The sequence below is a fragment of the Syngnathus typhle genome, linkage group LG4 (assembly GCF_033458585.1).
Source record: "Syngnathus typhle isolate RoL2023-S1 ecotype Sweden linkage group LG4, RoL_Styp_1.0, whole genome shotgun sequence".
NCBI classification, from domain to species: domain Eukaryota; kingdom Metazoa; phylum Chordata; class Actinopteri; order Syngnathiformes; family Syngnathidae; genus Syngnathus; species Syngnathus typhle.
In genome coordinates, this window is record NC_083741.1 from 7,518,657 (window position 1) to 7,537,629 (window position 18,973).

The 18,973-nt window shown below is 42.7% G+C and overlaps 1 protein-coding gene across 1 annotated transcript in view; it reads left to right on the forward strand.

Moving 5' to 3' along the window:
• The window catches only part of LOC133153227 (multiple epidermal growth factor-like domains protein 11), a 150,607-nt gene that overhangs the window by 128,449 nt on the left and 3,185 nt on the right, over positions 1–18,973 (forward strand). The window contains exons 16-24 of the mRNA XM_061277383.1: positions 7,894–8,022; positions 8,148–8,276; positions 9,668–9,796; positions 9,867–9,995; positions 10,573–10,806; positions 11,199–11,344; positions 12,047–12,116; positions 12,341–12,394; positions 13,203–13,421. Coding sequence (XP_061133367.1) covers positions 7,894–8,022; positions 8,148–8,276; positions 9,668–9,796; positions 9,867–9,995; positions 10,573–10,806; positions 11,199–11,344; positions 12,047–12,116; positions 12,341–12,394; positions 13,203–13,421 — 1,239 coding nt within the window. The remainder of the gene's footprint in view (positions 1–7,893; positions 8,023–8,147; positions 8,277–9,667; positions 9,797–9,866; positions 9,996–10,572; positions 10,807–11,198; positions 11,345–12,046; positions 12,117–12,340; positions 12,395–13,202; positions 13,422–18,973) is intronic.

The following is an 18,973-nucleotide window of genomic DNA, read 5'->3' on the forward strand; positions in this document are numbered from 1 at the left end:
ACCAAAGGATTTGTAAACAGAGTGAAAGAGCAAAATCCAAAAGTCATCGCGACGCATTGTTTTCTGCACCGGGAAGCACTTGTTCCCAAAACATTACCAGCAGACCTAGCTCCTGTAATGGAAGATGTTGTGCGCATGATAAACTTTGTGAAGACGAGACCAGTAAAAAGCCGCATGTTTACATCATTGTGTGAGGAAATGGGGCAGGAGCATAAAGTGTTATTGCTCCACACGGAGGTCCGGTGGCTTTCCCGGGGCAAAGTTTTAAGTCGTGTTTATGAGCTGAGGGAGAAACTCAAAGTGTTTTTGACAAATGAGAAGCATGATGACGCTAACTTGCTCTCAAATGATGAGTGGTGTGCAAGACTGGCATATCTGGCAGATACATTTAAACATCTGAATGACTTGAACACGCGAATGCAAGGTCGAAACGAAAACCTGCTCACAAGTACAGATCAAATACAGGGGTTTCGTTCAAAGGTGCTGCTCTGGGAACAACACGTGGAAAGTGCCAACCTAGAAATGTTCCCAAACACCCAGAAATGGCAGAGTGTCAACAGAGCTGCACTGTGTGAGACAATAGGTAAACATCTGCAAAGTTTGGAGCAGAAGTTGTCATGTTATTTCCCTTCACTTTCCACTGATTGCCTTGACTGGGTGAGGAACCCATATAGCTCAACTGCAGTTGGAAGGGACATAACTTTGCAGGAGCAGGAAGAAATAACTGAACTGAGACAAGATCGTGGTCTTAAGCTGCGCTTTTCGGATGTACCTTTGGACAGTTTTTGGCTGACTGCTGCCAAGGAGTTCCCTATTCTGGGAAACAAAGCAATTTCAGCTCTTCTCCCTTTCTCCACAACCTATCTATGTGAGCTGGGCTTTTCAAGCATGACTACTTTAAAGACTAAGAAAAGAGCGAGACTCAGAGCTGTTGAGGAAGATCTTCGTGTTTGTCTTTCTTCAATTCCTGCAAGAATATCAGCGTTGTGTTCAACCAAACAGGGCCAAATTTCACACTGAGTAAGTGAATTGACAATAAATGTTCATTATATTTCATTATATATACGTTTTGTGACATTTTTGTTTGGTGGTGTGCCGTGTGATTTTTGTAACATAAAATATGTGCCATTGCTCAAAAAAGGTTAGGAAACACTGTTCTAATGGAAATATGCATAAAACTTGTCCGACGCAGAATGCTATGAAAGCAGTGAATTTTCGTGTGCATTTTTGGCATTACTCCTTATATATAACATTATGATGTGTATAAAATTTTACAGTAAAGTGTATGTGTCTAACTGTCAAAGTACTGTATATGTATTTTCTCTCTATATATTCCTTTTATTTTGTGAGGGAGGTGTATTTATATGCATACATAAAGGGCCCTGAGATAACATCCCTTCTGAAACAGAGCCGCATAAATTAACCTTAACATTGTTTGAACGGAAAGATGTTTTTCTCCTTCCTTGCTCCTCCATGTAATGTCAACAAAATGATTGATCAAAATGCAAAAGTCTGATCAAGCAGCAGAAAATCATAGTGCATGTTGGAAAAGGCTGGACAGCGTCTTACTGATGTTTACCTGACATGACATCAATGAATGGTAAACAACACATTCATGATTTCAAAACAAGTTGTTAATGGCAGCCATTACTGCAATGGTGTACTGTGACTGACATTACGCAGACACTGAGCTGTCTTGAAAGGTTTGCAGTGAAAATAAACTGAAGCTTCTGTTTTATGCCCAACTGGCAATATCAATATAAACGTACAGTATAATAAGAAGACTGTAGAATGCAACACAAACACAAATCTGTGGTCATAGTAACAAAATGATTGAAAAAGGTGAGAAGACTTGTGGAATGTTATGTAAGATTAGTAGACATAACCTGAATAGTTTAAAGGTAGAACGTTTGAATCAGTCAAGAAATGTAAAAATTAGAAGAGAAACACTGATTGAATCCAAATATGTGTGGGTCTTGTAATGGGGAGAATGTAGGATTGTTGGTAAGGTAATTCTTGGAATCAGTAGGAATAAGATGAACAGTTGGAACATAAAGTTGGAACGGGTTGAATTGACATGTAGAAATTAGAACTGAGTGAATCCAAATACTTGTGGGTCCTGCAATGGGGAGAATGTAGAATATTTGGTAAGGGAGAATTCTTGGAATCAGCAGACATAAGATGAATAGTTGAAAGTTGGAATAGTTAGAATAGGTCAAAAATTGTAGATTTAAAAAGGAAAAAACAAAATGTAAAATTTTGCGGAAAATTTAAAGATGAAAATGTTTGAAGCGTGTTGATTTTGGGAATGTCAAATATCAGAGTCAGAGAGTCAGCTTTATTGTCAATTCCTTCATGCCAAGACACAAAGAAATCGAAATTACGTTTCCTCCATCCCACGGTGACGAGACACAGTACACGAGTAACATACAAGTAAACAACGGGGGAGAGAGTACAGCTACCCAATGTGAATTGAATACACTGAATGATGTGAATTTCAAATAGGAACAATGGACATGTGAAATGTTGAATTTGCCGTTAAGAATAAATGGGGCAAATCTGGCTGAAAATTTGTGAATTTTAGGAAAACCGTAAATTTACCGGGTTTTTTTTCATGTATAATGCGCCCCCATGTATAATACGCACCCTAAAAATGGCATGTTGATGCTGGAAAAAAGCCTGTATCCATGTATAATACGCACCCAAATTTTGACTCCTACTTAAGTCCGTGAACGTAAAATTATTTCAGAAAAAAGATCATCTTTGGGAACAACCGGATGTTATTCTGCCGGTCAGTATCACTGCGCATGCAGTATCACGGTAATCGCCCTTCACGTGAATATTTGGAATATGTTGAAATTGGAATGGCATGAATCGGATGAATTATGTCAAAGTATTGGCGCGTAAAAAAAGTGTGAGGAATTAAATGGAAGAAGAAGAACAAGAAGAAGAAAGTGAATGGGGTAGAATAACATGTGTAAACTATAAAGTACCGTTTTTTTCCGTGTATAGTGCGCAAAATTTTACTAATTTATTGTCCTAAAATCTGGGGTGCGCATTATACATGGGTACAAAAAAAAAAAAAAAATTTTTTATTTTTTATTTTTTTTTTTTTTTTTTTTAAGTCCCAATGATCGTCACACACGCAGGGAGGCAATGGGTCCCATTTTTATAGTCTTTGGTATGGTCTTAACTAGGCTGGATGTATTTTTTTTTGTTGGCGTTGATTTCTCCGACTGCCCGTAAACGCACCACCGCGCTTCGTGCGCGCACGGGACAGCAAACGAGCAGGTGATCGAGCAAGCGTCTGATACGAGAGCATTGCGGTCGCATGGAGCGTGTTTGAAGTGAACAGCAGAGAAGAAAGGAACAAGGCAAAGTGTTGTGAAATAAAATGCACAGAACGGATGCGCAAGACACGTCAGCTATATAAAGAGCGAGAGTTGTTTTCTTCCTATTAGTTTCAATTCACAGTTTAATTAGCAGTTTCAATCAGCAAATAACAAAATGCGTATTACAGGTAATATTTTATTTCACAACACTTTGCCTTGTTCCTTTGGTCTCTGCTGTTCATCCTAAAACACAAAGGCGCTCTTTAAGCAATGCGACAGTGAGCGCCCGGCGCGCTGCGGTTGCGCGACCGCACCAAATTAAGCTCCGTGCGCAGTGCGCACTGAGGTCCACTTAAATTTTAGAAAGTACATCAGGACTTTAAAAATATCTTCTAAATTTCAGCGACGGCTCTGTCACAATAATCGACCAGCCCGGTGCAGTTGGGCGGTCGGCGGCGCGCTACGGTTGAGCGTTCTCTCGCGCGCTCTCTCTCTCGCTCTCTCTCGCTCTCGCACACACGCAAACCGGATATCATACGGAGGCCGCCATTACAGATGCGCAGAACGGATGACCAAGACACGTCAGCTATATAAAGAGCGAGAGTTCAGTTCTCTACCTAAATCCGTATTACAGGTAATATTTTATTTCACAACACTTTGCCTTGTTCCTTTCTTCTCTGCTGTTCACTTCAAACACGCTCCATGCGCACGGAGCGCGGTGGTGCGTTTACGGGCAGTCGGAGAAATCAACGCCAACAAAAAAAATTACATCCAGCCTAGTTAAGACCATACCAAAGACTATAAAAATGGGACCCATTGCCTTCCTGCGTGTGTGACGATCATTGGGACTTAAAAAAAAAAAAAAAAAAAAAGATTAATTTTTTTTTTAAAAAAAATTCATAAAAATTGGGTGCGTATTATACATGGGTACAAGCTTTTTTCCAGCATCAGCATGCCATTTTTAGGGGTGCGTACTATACATGGGGGCGCACTGTACACGGAAAAAAACGGTACACAATACAGTAAAGTTTGTGAATTTTGGGAAAACCGTAAATTTTTCAAATGAAGAAAAATGTAATCGCCCCCTCACGTGAATATTTGCAATATGTTGAAATTGGAATGGTGTGAATCGGATGAATTACTATGTAGAAGTTGTAGCGCGTCAAAAAAGTGTGAGTAGTAAAATAGAAGAAGAAAAAAGTGAATGGTGTAGAATAACGTGTGAACAATAAAGTACACAATAAAGTACAGGAATAACACGAATTATTCGCCTTCACGCAATAAAAGGAACCTGTTTTTTAAAAGGAACAAGTTTTCATTCTAACACTACAGCACGTTAAAATGAAATGTAACATTTTTTTGTAATACACAAAATAATCATGATGACTAAATGACATAATTTAAATTGATTATCACATTATTTCACTGAAGGGGAGAAAAAATGCAGTGTGCTGGTGCTCTTGTTTTCATAGCAATCAAATTGTTGTGCCTACCAGAGGGGAAATAGCTTGAGACCCTCATCGGTTGTAATCTTTCCTGTGGCATATATCAGGAAAGTGATGTGGTTTTCCCATGTTCTGCCTGCTAACACAAGCAATCCGTTCTGGTGATACAAAGTGAATTGTGTCGGCATCTTATTTGGCAGGTTGAACTACCTTAACTACAGGATGTGCTGCTCAGTTTTCTCAGCCTAGTAAAATGAAATGGGGAAAAAAACAATCAGCTTGGTAAACTCTTAAGACTTAAATTAACCTGTAACATTATGGCTTTGTGAGTTTTTCCTTGCCCTCCTGGGAGTTAAGGTCAGGGGATATTGAGAATAATAATCAACTGTGGCTTGTGAAGCCCTTTGAGACGTGTTTGTGATTAAGGGCTATATATGTAAATAAAAATGACTTGACTAATGCATATAGTCCAGCCAGCCATATTGATAACCAACATACCATTTCAACACCTACAAGGCTTACCAGGCAGATTTGTCAGAATACCACCAGGGAGTGTTATTTTGGAGACGAACTGTTTTTTCAAATTGGCGAAATAGCAAATTCAGAGAAAGTTGTGGGGTATGTTTTGTTATCTATATGACACACTGTAGCTTGTTTTGGAGGTATTTTCTCTCACCCCAAGACCAATATTCTGAAGTCAAAATGTTTAGTCACAGTGTTTCTATGTAGTGATTCCATGAAAGTTTGAGAGGTTTAAATATTGTATTGATTTTCATTTTGTCTTAGCTCTTCACATGATTTGTTGACATTGTAGCGAGACATTTGAGTCCGAGGAGTGGCCAAATTAGGTACATTGTCCAAAAGGTGGTTCACCAACTCCTGAACCAATGTCAAAGAATTACGTAGCATCATACCTGGTTAGAATACCTGCCTTGCAGTTCTAAGACTGGGGTTTTCATGTGGAGCTTCTACACTGCGGTGTAAAGTTTGCTCTTTTCCTGTTGACCTTGAGAATATTTAAATATTCTTGTTACATATTCCATCCATTACACACGTTCCATTTGAGGGGAATACATTTGATCACATTCTTGATATGCTGTATATGTAGCACGATTCATATTTCTGTGGGTTAAACTGATCTTAACTCATCAATGAAGGCCGTCAAAGGTTCATTGCCAAGTTGAATTCTAAATGGAGATGCTGGAGAAGTGAGCTGTAAAATATTCATTAGCATTAAACATGAAGGCAGTCTGTCCTACATTAGTTATTCTGCTGCATCTTTGAAGCAATCCATAGATAACTTAGAAGTCCCGATAAAGTCGATGTCCGGTGTTAGCGCCCATCCATCGTTACTCACTACAACTCTCACACATCACACCTTCACCGCCAGCATATGAGAGGACTGGGATTTATTTTAATTCAAATGAGTTTTATTGACTCTCTATAGGACATGCGTTATAATTAGTATGCAATTCAAGATCTTTTTTTATTCCATTTTCAATGTATGTTTTTATTCTATAGTCTTCACAATAATATGTTACATTATAATGTGTTGAGAGGTGGAACAGTGCGGCACTGGTTAGCACATCTGCCTCACAGTTCAGAGGGTGCGGGTTCGATTCCACCTCCGGCCCTCCCTGTGTGGAGTTTGCGTGTTCTCCCTGTGCCTGCGTGGGTTTTCTCCGGTCACACCGGTTTCCTCCCACATCCCAAAAACATGCTTGGTAGGCTGATTGAGCACTCCAAATTGTCCCTAGGTGTGAATGCGAGCGCAAACAGTTGTTCGTCTCTGTTAACCCTGTGATTGGCTGGCAACCGGTTCAGGGTGTCTCTGCCGACTGCTGATGACTGCTGGGATAGGCTCCAGCACGCCCACGACCCCTGTGGGGAAAAGCGGTACAGAAAATAGATGGATGGATAATGTGTAGGTGTGAGTGTGTGCGTGGATAGTTGTTCATCTTTCTGTGCTCTGCGATCAGTTCAGGGTATCCTCCGCTTACTGCCCGATGACTGCTCCAGCACGCCCACAACCCCCGTAGGGAAAAGCTGTAAGAATATTGGATGGATGGATGGATGGATGGATGGATGGATGGATGGATGCATGCATGGATGGATGGATGGATGGATGGATGGATGGATGGATGGATGGATGGATGGATGGATGGATGGATGGATGGATGGATGGATGGATGGATGGATGGATGGATGGATGGATGGATGGATGGATGGATGGATGGATGGATGGAGAATTCATTACATAAAACCTCTCGAAACACGTCGTGTTTGCGTATGTTGATGAGTGGTGTAAAGAAATAGACGCGACAGGAAACTTCATCTGCTGAGAGGCTGCTCGGTTCTCTAAAAACAGACACGGAGAGGCTAATCCCTGTCATATGTTGAAGTAGTCATAAGTAGAGTACTAATAGTTTACCTTTATATATTTGTGCCTTAATCAGGTGCCTAATCAGGAGACAATTGGGACCGCTTTATTGTTGATTACAATACCTACTATCCACTTCTACAACATTCAGAATCCACGTTCAAAATTCCAAGTTACTGCAAGGAACCAACGAGTCACAAAGACCTTGTACTTAGTTAACTGTCTGACCTTCTTCATCTTCATTGCATGCCTCATAAATCTGTCCTTCACATTAATTGCAAAACTTCTGTGTGAGTCCTTCAACCTTATGTTTGAGTGTGTGTGTGTGTGTGTGTGTGTGTGTGTGTGTGTGTGTGTGTGTGTGTGTGTGTGTGTGCGCGTGTGCGTGTGCGTCTGTGTGTGTGTGTGTGCGTGCATGCGTGCGCGTGCGTGTGTGAAAATTTTCTGACATTATTTGTACTAGCCAATGTTGTATAATTAACATCTCTCTTAATTTTTTTTTGATTAAAAAAACAAATAATTCTCAAAATGTTTTGTTTGCTCAGTGCTTTATCACAATTTGAAATAATACATTTATTAAAACAGAAAATATTTAAAAATTAATAATTCATATACCAGAATTTTAAAGTCGCTTATGCTTGCAATGGCCAATGCTTTGCATACTATATGAAAGATGTGAATGTTCATTTTTTTTATGAATAAAATGAATCCTTTTTGAGCAATTATGTGTCAACAGTATGTTCCAGTGGAAAATATGGTAAACACTGCACCGAGACGTGCCTGTGCACAAACAACGGCACTTGTAATCCCATCGATGGCTCGTGTCAGTGCTACCCTGGATGGATTGGAGAGGACTGCTCCAAACGTAAGACATGAATGATAATACTCTCCATAAGCAATATCAACTTCGATTGCCTTTTTGGTCCATTCAGATGTTTTTACTTGCACATCCAGTCATCTCTGTGACATATTTGTGTGTCTTGCTTGCAGCCTGTCCTCAGGGCTCGTGGGGTCCCGACTGCATTCACACATGTAACTGTCACAATGATGCCCAGTGTAGCCCCACAGATGGAGAGTGTGACTGCAGCCCTGGATGGACAGGACTCTTCTGTACTCAGCGTACGTCTCTGTCTCTCTCTGACACTTCAGCTACCTGTAAATCATGTGAACTACATCAACCTTTAATCCAAAAGGTTATATCGTTGCTCTAACTGTAATTACAAGTTTAAAACTTGTTTTTAATACAAGATCGGCAATGTCAGCGTCCACCTGTGATGAAGACATAGGCACACTGTGGTATTACATTCTGAGATTCAGCCGCCATCTAGTGGTTGATTGATAAAGCTACATGGCTAACGCACAGCCTCATATTGTTAGCCCTCAAGGCGAACAGTAATTGCAAATCAGATCGGAACTCCGACCTTCCTGATGGAGTATGTTCTCCTCATGCTTGTGGGGGTATTTACGCATATTCTGGCTTGCTCCCACATTCCAAAAACATACAAGTTGCGTTACCTAAAATAGGGTGAACAGATTTGGATTTCTAAGAAAGAGGACACTTTTTTTGGAGGGGGGCGCGGTCATATTTGTTTTTGTTTTTTTGGGGGGGGGGGGTCGTCATTTGTGTCATATGTTATGACACAAATGACATGGTGTCTGTATAGCAATTGAATTTATTGGCCCGAATAACACAAAACAACATATATACACTAACAAAAATGTGTTTTTATGGCCACCGCTGCAGCATTATAAGAACAAATCCTCTTCAGTCCTCCTCTTGTGGGGTGCGTTGGCACCTTTATTTGCCAGACACGTAAATGCCTGCCTTGCATGTCAAGCACTCAGCTTCATAAGGATCGCGACCCTGGGAATTTTTTTTATTCAATTCCTCCGTGAACGTGCATTTTCGTTTCGGCATTGCTTGTAAACACTCGGTGTAGACTGGAATTGTGTAGAATGTTTGAGGCAGTCCAACGAAATCCCAGACAATTTTGAAATACCCCCCAGACAATTTGGGGAGGGGGGGAGGGGCGCAGAAGTAGGACATGTCCGGGAAAAAGAGGACGTCTGGTCACCCTATCTAAATTTTCCCTATGTGCATATGAGTGTAAAATGGTTGTCGTCAATGTCCGGTCCAGGGTCTAAACCACTTCTCGCCAAAGTCAGATGGAAAAGGCTCCAGCACAGCCAAGACCCTGAGTCGAAGCGTTATAGCAAATGGATTGATGTAGCAATATCAATTTAAAAAATACAGTTGTGCTTGATTAAACATCTCCAATAGTTATTTAATAGTAATCACCATTGGCTTATTACATTGAAAATAAGTCAGGGTTTTTTTTTTTTTTTTTCGTAATTACAAACCTCAAAACTGAATTAGTAAAAGTGGGTTAAAATCTTAGAAATTATTTCATATTTGCCAGTTTGGAGCAAGTATTAAGTGGCTTAAGTCGTTTGTGTGTCTAACATACATATGTTTTTGTTTGTTTGTTTTGTTTTTGATCCTTCCTCAGGCTGCCCAACAGGTTTCTACGGTACTCAGTGTGCTGAAGTTTGCCGCTGTCAGAACGGGGCTGACTGTGACCACGTCAGTGGGCAGTGTTCGTGTAGGACGGGCTTCATTGGCGAAAGCTGTGAACTCAGTGAGTGGTGCTTCCATTGTTTCGTTTGCCCAACCTGTAAGCCAGGTAAAACCTCTTTTTCTGTGTGCAGAATGTCCCGCTGGGACTTTTGGTTACGGCTGCCAGCAGCTATGTGAGTGTATGAACAACGCCACATGTGACTACGTGACAGGAACCTGCTATTGTAGCATTGGATTCAAAGGCATCCGGTGCGATCAAGGTGATCCTTCTCCTGTGTTAAGATACGTGGGTTCACATTGATAATCAGACTGTGTGAATAAATCAGATTTACAGGGATCTTGTATGAAATGTTGTATTAACTACATTTTGAGAGGAGCAGAGGAGTAAATAGAGCTTTATTATTTGGTTTCTAACACGACCGCGACCCTCGTGAGGATAAGTGGTTCAGAAAATGGATGGATAACCCAAGCATGTGATAGTCCCTTGAATCATTAATTGAATGTATTATAATGATTAAAACAAGGAAATAAAAGCAGGATAATGAAAACAAGCTAGTGAAAACAGGCTACTTTCCAGTCCAGATTTAAATCCATGAACAATTTAATCAGCTCTCAGATGTTCAGCAAGTTCATTCATTCCCCAGTTGAAGAACACATACTCTTCCATTGGTTTAGTTTTGGTTCTGGAAACGCTCAATAAGCCTGCACCCGATGACCCAAGTGGTCCGCAAGTCTCATAGGAAACAAAGTTTTTGGGCCCAGGACCATTCAGAGCTTTGTATATCAAGAAGCATTTGAGTTGCCCTGTTTGACATGTTTATGAATTTGACTTTTCAGCAGCCCTTGTGATGGAGGAGCTGAACCCCTACACCAAGATCAGCCCTGGCCTTGCATCGGAGCGTCAATCAGCGGGCGCCATCCTGGGCATCATCTTTCTGTTGCTGCTCATCATGGCCATGCTGTCTCTGGTGGTTTGGTTGCGCTACCGACAGAGGGAGAAAGGCCAGCATGTCCCCAACGTCACCTATACACCCGCCCTGCACATCAACTCCACCGACTATTCCCTCTCTGGTAAGCTCTTTCTCGTTCTCTCTCTCTCTGTCTCTCTCTCTCTCTCTCTCTCTGTCTCTGTCTCTCTCTGTCTCTCTCTCTTTCTCTCTCTCTTTAAAAAGAAGATTAGTGTGTGCCTCGCAGCTACAGAGTTGATCCTATGCTTCTTTGCAACCCTGGCAAAGCATCATTTAGTGGGATATTAGTTGCTGTTGGCACTGCACCTGAGATGAATGAGATAATCTGATTCTTCCTTTGCAGCGTCCACCATCATCAAATAAGGCAACATCGTTAAGGTGTCACTTAACTTCTTTCTGCGACAGATACCAGACTTTTACCTCTGGTTGTCATGTTCACCGGATGTGTGTACTGTAAAAAAGATGATGTGTAGAGATGTCATGTGGCGACAACAGGGTGTGCTGGCCTGCTGGCTTCTTCAGAGTCATCACCTTGTAACAGCTCCATAGGCCACTGCTTCTCCAATCCTAACTACCGCACACTGGGCCCCTACACCTACGCTGCCCACTACGCCAAACCAGACAAGAGGCGCTCCACCAAGGTGGGCCAAAATGACTTCTCACATAGGAAACATACTATGTCCTTCTCAGTTTAGTAGCGTGTCAGAACAAACTACACAAGCTGTGCTGAGTCAAACCATTTGGGATCACAAGGTAGACTTATTTTCATATCATTGACTCATGTAAAAATGTCTGGACCGATCTGCATTCTGTTTTGCAGCATTTACTAAAGTTTCAAGAGATGAGGGGAACTCAACTTTTAACATGTTGCCAACATGGTCATTACCAAAGAGCATAATTTCATTGTCTGTCACTGCCACAAATATACGTATAGATGAATTGCTATAAATTTGCTGTCAGTTGTGGGACCTTAAATGTCATATGGGCTAGTGAAAGTCCTGCTGCAGACAAAGGTACTGACAAAATGAAAAGAAACAAAGCCATTTAGCAAGAAAACATGACGTAGCACCACTTTATTTGCCCTATAAAATGATGTGGCAAATAAAGTGGAGCTACTTTGACTTTAACACCTTAAGTCTGTGCTGTGCGCCTCTTTTACGCTTCCTCTGTGTGTGATCCGATTCTGTGTGGTATGCAGCGCAAATGTGCAGCTGTGCGAGTTGAATTTGCCGTTTAGTATTGATAATGAGTCGAGTTGAATTTGCATTTTTAATAATGATAATGATGTCAATGCTCTAACTCCTCCCCTGTTTCTGTAATAAGGCTTTCCTTTTATTGCCCAGATGAAGGCCAAACGACGACACAGGAACAGTGCTCCGGAGTGGGGCGCCTATTGTAACCTCAGTGAGTTGGGTCAGTCACCTCTTTTGCTGCATCAAGCAATGATGACTCAAACGTTTTCATACATGAAGGTCCACTCAAATGCTTCACAATAATTAAATTCACCACCTCCCTCAACCTCTCTATGGAAAGTCGCCTAAGAAAAAACACACACACACTTCAGATGAAATGCATACATGAGCGCACCCCTCGGCCTTGCTTTAATTGTCTGGCGATTGGTTTTTGCTACCATATAGGTGTGTACTGCATTGACCGGCGTTACAGTTACCAAGTGGAGCCACTCTACAGAGGTACATTGTGAGGAGGACCTCAAATTGTGATCTCATCACCTCCGACTCCTCAGCCAATCCACTCATTTGTACACTTTCCCTAGCCAAAGATTGCCTCTCCTGCATTTTAAACCTCCTCACTTGTGTCTTGATATTGGAGCACTGAATGTCATATAACACTGTGTTTGAACTTTGTTGCCATACAAAAAATATTACAAGATCTTACTAAACAGTAAGTGTGGGTTAATTTATGACTAGAATAGAATAGAATAGAATAGAATAGAATAGAATAGAATAGAATAGAATAGAATAGAATAGAATAGAATAGACAACTGGAATAGGCTCAAAACTCCCCCTGACCCTGGATGGGATAAGCAGGAGAAAACGGATGCAGGGATGGAGTTTGGGGGGTCCATCACAAATGATCAATAACATTATGTGAATGTTATTGTCTTTACAATTTTACACATAAGACTGGCAAGGTGAACTAAAAAGGTGAAGCATGGAAATCCCCAGTTTCCTCAACCTAAACTTTACCTGAATGTTTCTTTACGCCGCTGACATGTTGTGTATGAGCTTGTCCTTATGATTGTCTTTGTCTGCAGGTTGCAACTGATTCCTCTCCTCTGTGTGCCACCCACATCTCTCCTCCACTGAAAGTTATCATTGTGTGCTGTTTTTCCTTTAAGTTTCACAAAATGCCTGGTGCATATGATCTCTGGAATTTACACATGTGACAAAACTTTTGTATGATCATGTTTAACAATAAAGAATACTTCCGCTGACAATTGGCAATAAACATTTTCTTTTGTGCTTGTTGCTCACTTAGACTACATGAAGAGCTCCATGTCCAGCACTTGCTCCCTCAACAGTGAAAACCCGTACGCCACCATCAACGATCCACCTGGTTTGGTGTGCAAACACTCAGAGAGCAGCTACGTGGAGATGAAATCACCAGCTCACCACCAACACGTGGCACACTGCTGTGCAGCTACCATCATCACCACTTCCAGTACCAATGTGCCTGCCAAGAATGTCTACAACATGGGTATGTTTGACTTGAATTCTGACTTCTACACTCTTAAAACTGTTGGGTTAAAAGTAACCCAAATGGGATGAAATACTAACCTAGCGTTGGGTCCAAACAGGACGAGCCAATGCTGGGTTACTTATCCCCAGCACCTAAGTTTGAGGATTTGACCCAGCATACTTGATCAGGATTCTGATCCAAAGAAGGGTCAAAACTACCTAAACTCATAAATTAAACCGAAGGCTGGACGTTGTATCGTTATCATATAGAAATTGAGATCAGGAACAGAATTTGCGTTATTACCATGGTCTGTGAAGGCATTCACAAACTAGGAATTTTTTGTTGTATAACCGTGCAACATAAAACATTAAAATTTTAGGATAAATAATACAATTATCTAAAATGACTTTGACTATAAGCCATGCAATAAAATAGACTATGATACAAAATATATACACTAAGAAGAACAATTTGGATAAAAATACATTGATGTCTTGAATTTGAACAAAAATATATATATTTTACTAAAGAGGGTTTCAGTGAATGCGCATATGAAACTGCTGGTGTTAGGTACCTCCAACAACCACAGCGAGAGAGAGAGAGAGAAAGAGAGAGAGAAGAGAGAGAGAGAGAGAGAGAGAGAGAGAGAGAGAGAGAGAGAGAGAGAGAGAGAGAGAGAGAGAGAGAGAGAGAGAGAATGTTGACGCCAAAACTACATTTAAAATAACAATATTTATTATTATTCTTAGTCACACAAGAAACAAAACTAAATGTATATTCTAAAATTTTCCCTAAAAATAATAAGTATCTAAAAAGACCATCCACTGAAAGTGTAGTAGTGTACAGTGGTAACTTGAGATACAACTTCAACGTTTTTTCAAGATATCAGCTGCCAATCTACTGGTTTTCATTATTCTTTTTCTTTCTTTTTTTTGCTTAAAATGATGACCCTTGTGTTGTGGTGGCAGGTGACTCAGCTCACTTCACAGCAGGCATCAGTAGTTGAAAAAAAATTCAAGCTGTTTGCCACTCAGCTCATAGACGTAGACATCGAACTAAACAGAGATTTATAGGCTTCTGCTGATCTAATGTTAACATACAATGTAATGGGCAATTCCATAGTCACACAGTATAACGATAAACAGGTTCTATGTCATGGTATTTTACCCCTTAACGAACAGATCACAAACAGTGGAACAATATACATATGTGTACAAGGATAATACTATAGTAATCCTCACAGGAACTTATTCTTTATCTGTTCTGTGAAGATGAGAGAGGGGCAGTTGGCCAAGGTCTAAACACCAGAATGACCAGCAGAATGTGCATTTAAATGTGACAAGTACTTTTTCTTAATCACCTTTTTTTTTTTTATTTGATTTAATTATTGGGCGGCTTGGTGGCGCACTGGTTACCACGTCCGAGGATGCGGGTTTGATTCCACCTCCGACCCTCCCCGTGTGTATGTTCTCCCCGTGCTTGCGTGGGTTTCCCCCGGGAACTCCGGTTTCCTCCCACATCCCAAAAACATGCATGGTAGGCTGATTGAGCACTCCAAATTGCTCGTAGGTGTGAATACGGGCGGGCGGGCGGGCGGACGGACCGTCGATCATCCATCCATCCATCCATCCAAACGTAAATTAGTGCCGTTTCCATTTCTTTCAATGATTATTTGAGATAGGTATATGCGATTTGAGTTACAAGCATGGTCACAGAATGAATAAAACTTGTATCTCAAGCCACCACTGTATTTGTTCAACCAAACTATCACATCAAGTAAAAGGCTGCATTCACAACAGTCATATACCGCGTGTATGAACCTTGTTAGAAACTAGCATGCATCTAATTGTTGAGGCCGACACTTTTGTCAAAGATACGTAATCCAGTGTGTGTTAATTGAGACAGACAAAGGTGGCGAGAAAAGAAAAAACTCAATACAGGATAGTTTTGAATGAGAATAACAATTCATTGATGAAAACCAAACATGTTACTCAGAGTGATCTACCGATCTTGATCATTTCAGCTGCGTGTGGACCAAGGCGGAAGTAATCTGGGGAGAGGACGCTGGCGCTGCTTGTTCGCCGCTTCTCCACCAGAATTAGTTTAGTTTTAGTGTTTTTATTTATTTATTTTTTAGCCATTATTAAGTTTAGTTTTTAGCTTCTAGTTTTAGTGTGCAGTGCGCCTGGACCGCGGCGAACCTCCACAGAGCCGGCTACCTACTACGGCGCGCCCACCCCACCACTCCCCGCCAAGGCATCCTGGCTAGGCTAGCCAATGGCTAACACTCAAGTTCAGTGTTCTCCAACCGGCACTATATTAACTTACTCCATCCCCCGCTTGCTGGAGCTGAGTAATCACACCATTCCAGGGTGTGTCTCAGTCATCAAACAACTTGGACTTCTCCGCAGACCACGTTACATCCACAGAAGCACCCGTCGTAACTTTGTTTTCTCCCAACCCGTCCATAACAGTGTACCATCCATCTGCTCCTCCTGCGCCCGACACCCCGTCGCAAGTAAAACACGTCATCAGATACCTGGCGCACTTGGATCTTATCTTAGCAACCACGCGGGGCTGCAGTACTCCAGGTGGCCTGGAAAACATGGTGCGGACTCTACTCCTACACGGAGCGGACTCCGACACAAGACGGACACCGGGTCGCCGGGAAAACACGGAGTGTTAATTTCTCCAGTACGGAACGGACACCAACACGGAGTGGATCTTACTCCAACCCAGAGTGGATTGCACTGCATGCGGCACAGAAAACGTGGAGTGGATTTCTCTCTACTTCGCCCCCTACCTAAACACAGCCCCACAGCCACAATCAAAATGGATCTCCTCAACATCCAAGCACTCACCCGTAAATCATCATTTATTCACGACCTCATCCTGGACAAAGGCCTAGACATAATGTGCCTGACTGAGACCTGGCAACCACCTGATGTCTATCAATCCCTCAATGAAGCCTGTCCCTCTGGTTATAGATACATAACTAAACCTCGCAGCATTGGCCGTGGCGGTGGCCTGGCTGTACTCCACCGTCTTGATCTAGAGCTGTCCCCCCTCCCTCTACCTGATCACTCCTCATTCGAATCCCTTGCATTCAAATGTAAACCTCCATATCCCATCACAGTTTTACTTATTTACCGCCCTCCTAAACCAAACTCCTCTTTCATTCCAGAACTACACGATCTACTCACTACCCTCTGTACCTCCACTTCCTCTAATCTAATCATACTGGGTGATGTTAACATCCACGTCGACACCCCCTCCAGCCCCCCTGCCTCTGACCTGTTGCAACTATTGGACTGTTTACACCTCACCCAATATGTAAATGTCCCCACACATGACAAAGGGCATACACTTGACCTTGTCATCTCCTCATCGGCAATAAGCAACCTGCAAGTTCTCGAGGTCGGTGTGTCTGACCACAAACTTATTCAAATGGAACTTCCTTTCCCACGCCCCCACTCCAAACCCAAGCGGCAAATCTCATTCAGAAATTTCAAAAACATCAATCAAGACACTATAGCACAGGACCTCCAGTTTCTCTCCTCCTCCTCTGCAACCTTTACATCAGTCAGCAAGGCAGTGGACCATTACAATAACTCTTTGGCCAAACTTCTAAGTATCCATGCCCCCCAAAAAACCAAAACAGTCACTTTTTCACACTCAGCCCCCTGGTACACCAGTGAGCTGCGTCTGTTGAAGTCAACTGGGCGCATCCTGGAGCGTCGTCTTAAAGCCTCAGGACTGACCGTGCACAAACAGGCCTACAAAGAACACCAGAAGGCCTACTCAAAAGCCCTTGGGACTGCACGTGCCCAGTTCTATTCCAATATCATAAACAATACCCCTGGAAACTCAAAACAACTCTTTTCAACCATCAACCACTTTCTCAAACCACCTCACACCACTCCAACAGAATCCTCAGAGGTAGTGTGCAATAACTTTATGACCTTTTTTACCGCTAAGGTTAACAACATCCGCACCCAGCTCCTCTCCTCTTCTGGCCCCACCACTTCACCTCCTCCCCCCTTCCTTCCACCCGGGACAGTCCAGCCTCTCCGCTGCTTCTCTCCTATCTTGCAGTCGGAGGTAGAGGACATCATCAAAAAGATGAAACCCTCCACATGTGCCCTGGACCCTTTCCCCACAGCCCTCATTAAACAACAAACCTCAGCCATTAGTCCCCTTATAACCAATGTCATCAACCTCTCACTCCAGTCTGGCTCTGTACCCCCTGCACTGAAGACTGCCATTATTAACCCCCTGCTCAAAAAACCCTCGCTTGACCCGGACAACCTTGCCAACTACAGACCAATATCTAAACTCCCGTTCCTCTCCAAGGTTCTGGAAAAAGTGGTAGCTGCCCAACTTCACACTCACCTTACCCGCAATAACATCGCTGAGAAATTTCAATCCGGGTTCCGCTCTGGCCACAGCACTGAAACAGCACTTGTTAGGGTCACCAACGACCTTCTCATGGCTGCCGATGCAGGCTCCCCGTCACTTCTCATCCTGTTGGATCTGTCCGCTGCATTTGACACTGTCCACCACAATATCCTCCTTAACCAGCTTCACTCCACTGGATTCTCTGGCACTGCTCTAACCTGGCTTCAGTCCTACCTCTCAAACCGGACCGAGTACGTTTCCCTGGGGGGGAAAAAATCCGACACTCACACTGTCACCTCCGGTGTCCCCCAGGGATCTGTACTCGGTCCTACCCTCTTCACTCTCTACATACTACCCCTCGGCAATATAATCAGGAAGTTCGGCATCTCATTTCATTGCTATGCGGACGACACCCAGCTATACCTCAAACTTGACCCCCCGCCCTCCATAACCCAGCCTTCTCCATCTCCCTCATCCATCCTCTCCCTGTGTCTGGAGGAGATAAAGGCGTGGATGAATCTCAGCTTCCTGCAAGTTAACAGTGACAAAACCCAAGCCATGTTAATTGGCACTCCCCATCAGATCCATACCTGCCCAATAACAAGCATCTTATTCGCCGGTCTCACTATTCCCCTCTCAGCCACTGTCACCAACCTGGGTGTGAAACTGGACCCTCAACTCAACCTTGAGTCACACATAAAACACATCTGCAAAACCTCCTTCTTCCACCTCAGAAATATCTCCAAACTCCGCCCCACACTTACCCTGACGGATGCTGAGAAACTTGTCCACGCCTTTGTCTCCTCAAGGATAGACTATTGTAACGCACTCCTCATCGGGATCCCTAGCAAGAGCCTCCAGAGGCTTCAGTACATTCAAAACAGCGCTGCTAGGATCCTGATGGGGGTGCGGAAAAGCAATCACATCACACCCATCCTCCGTTCTCTGCACTGGCTCCCCATCAAATTCCGAATTGATTATAAGATCGCCCTCCTCACTCACCATTGTATCCTTGGACATGCTCCCCCATACCTCAAAGAACTCCTTGCCCCAAAACCTGCCACCCGAAGCCTCCGCTCATCCAATTCACACCTTCTCCACGTTCCTAAAACCAAGCTGCGCACCATGGGCGACCGAGCCTTCTGCTATACAGCCCCTACACTGTGGAACTC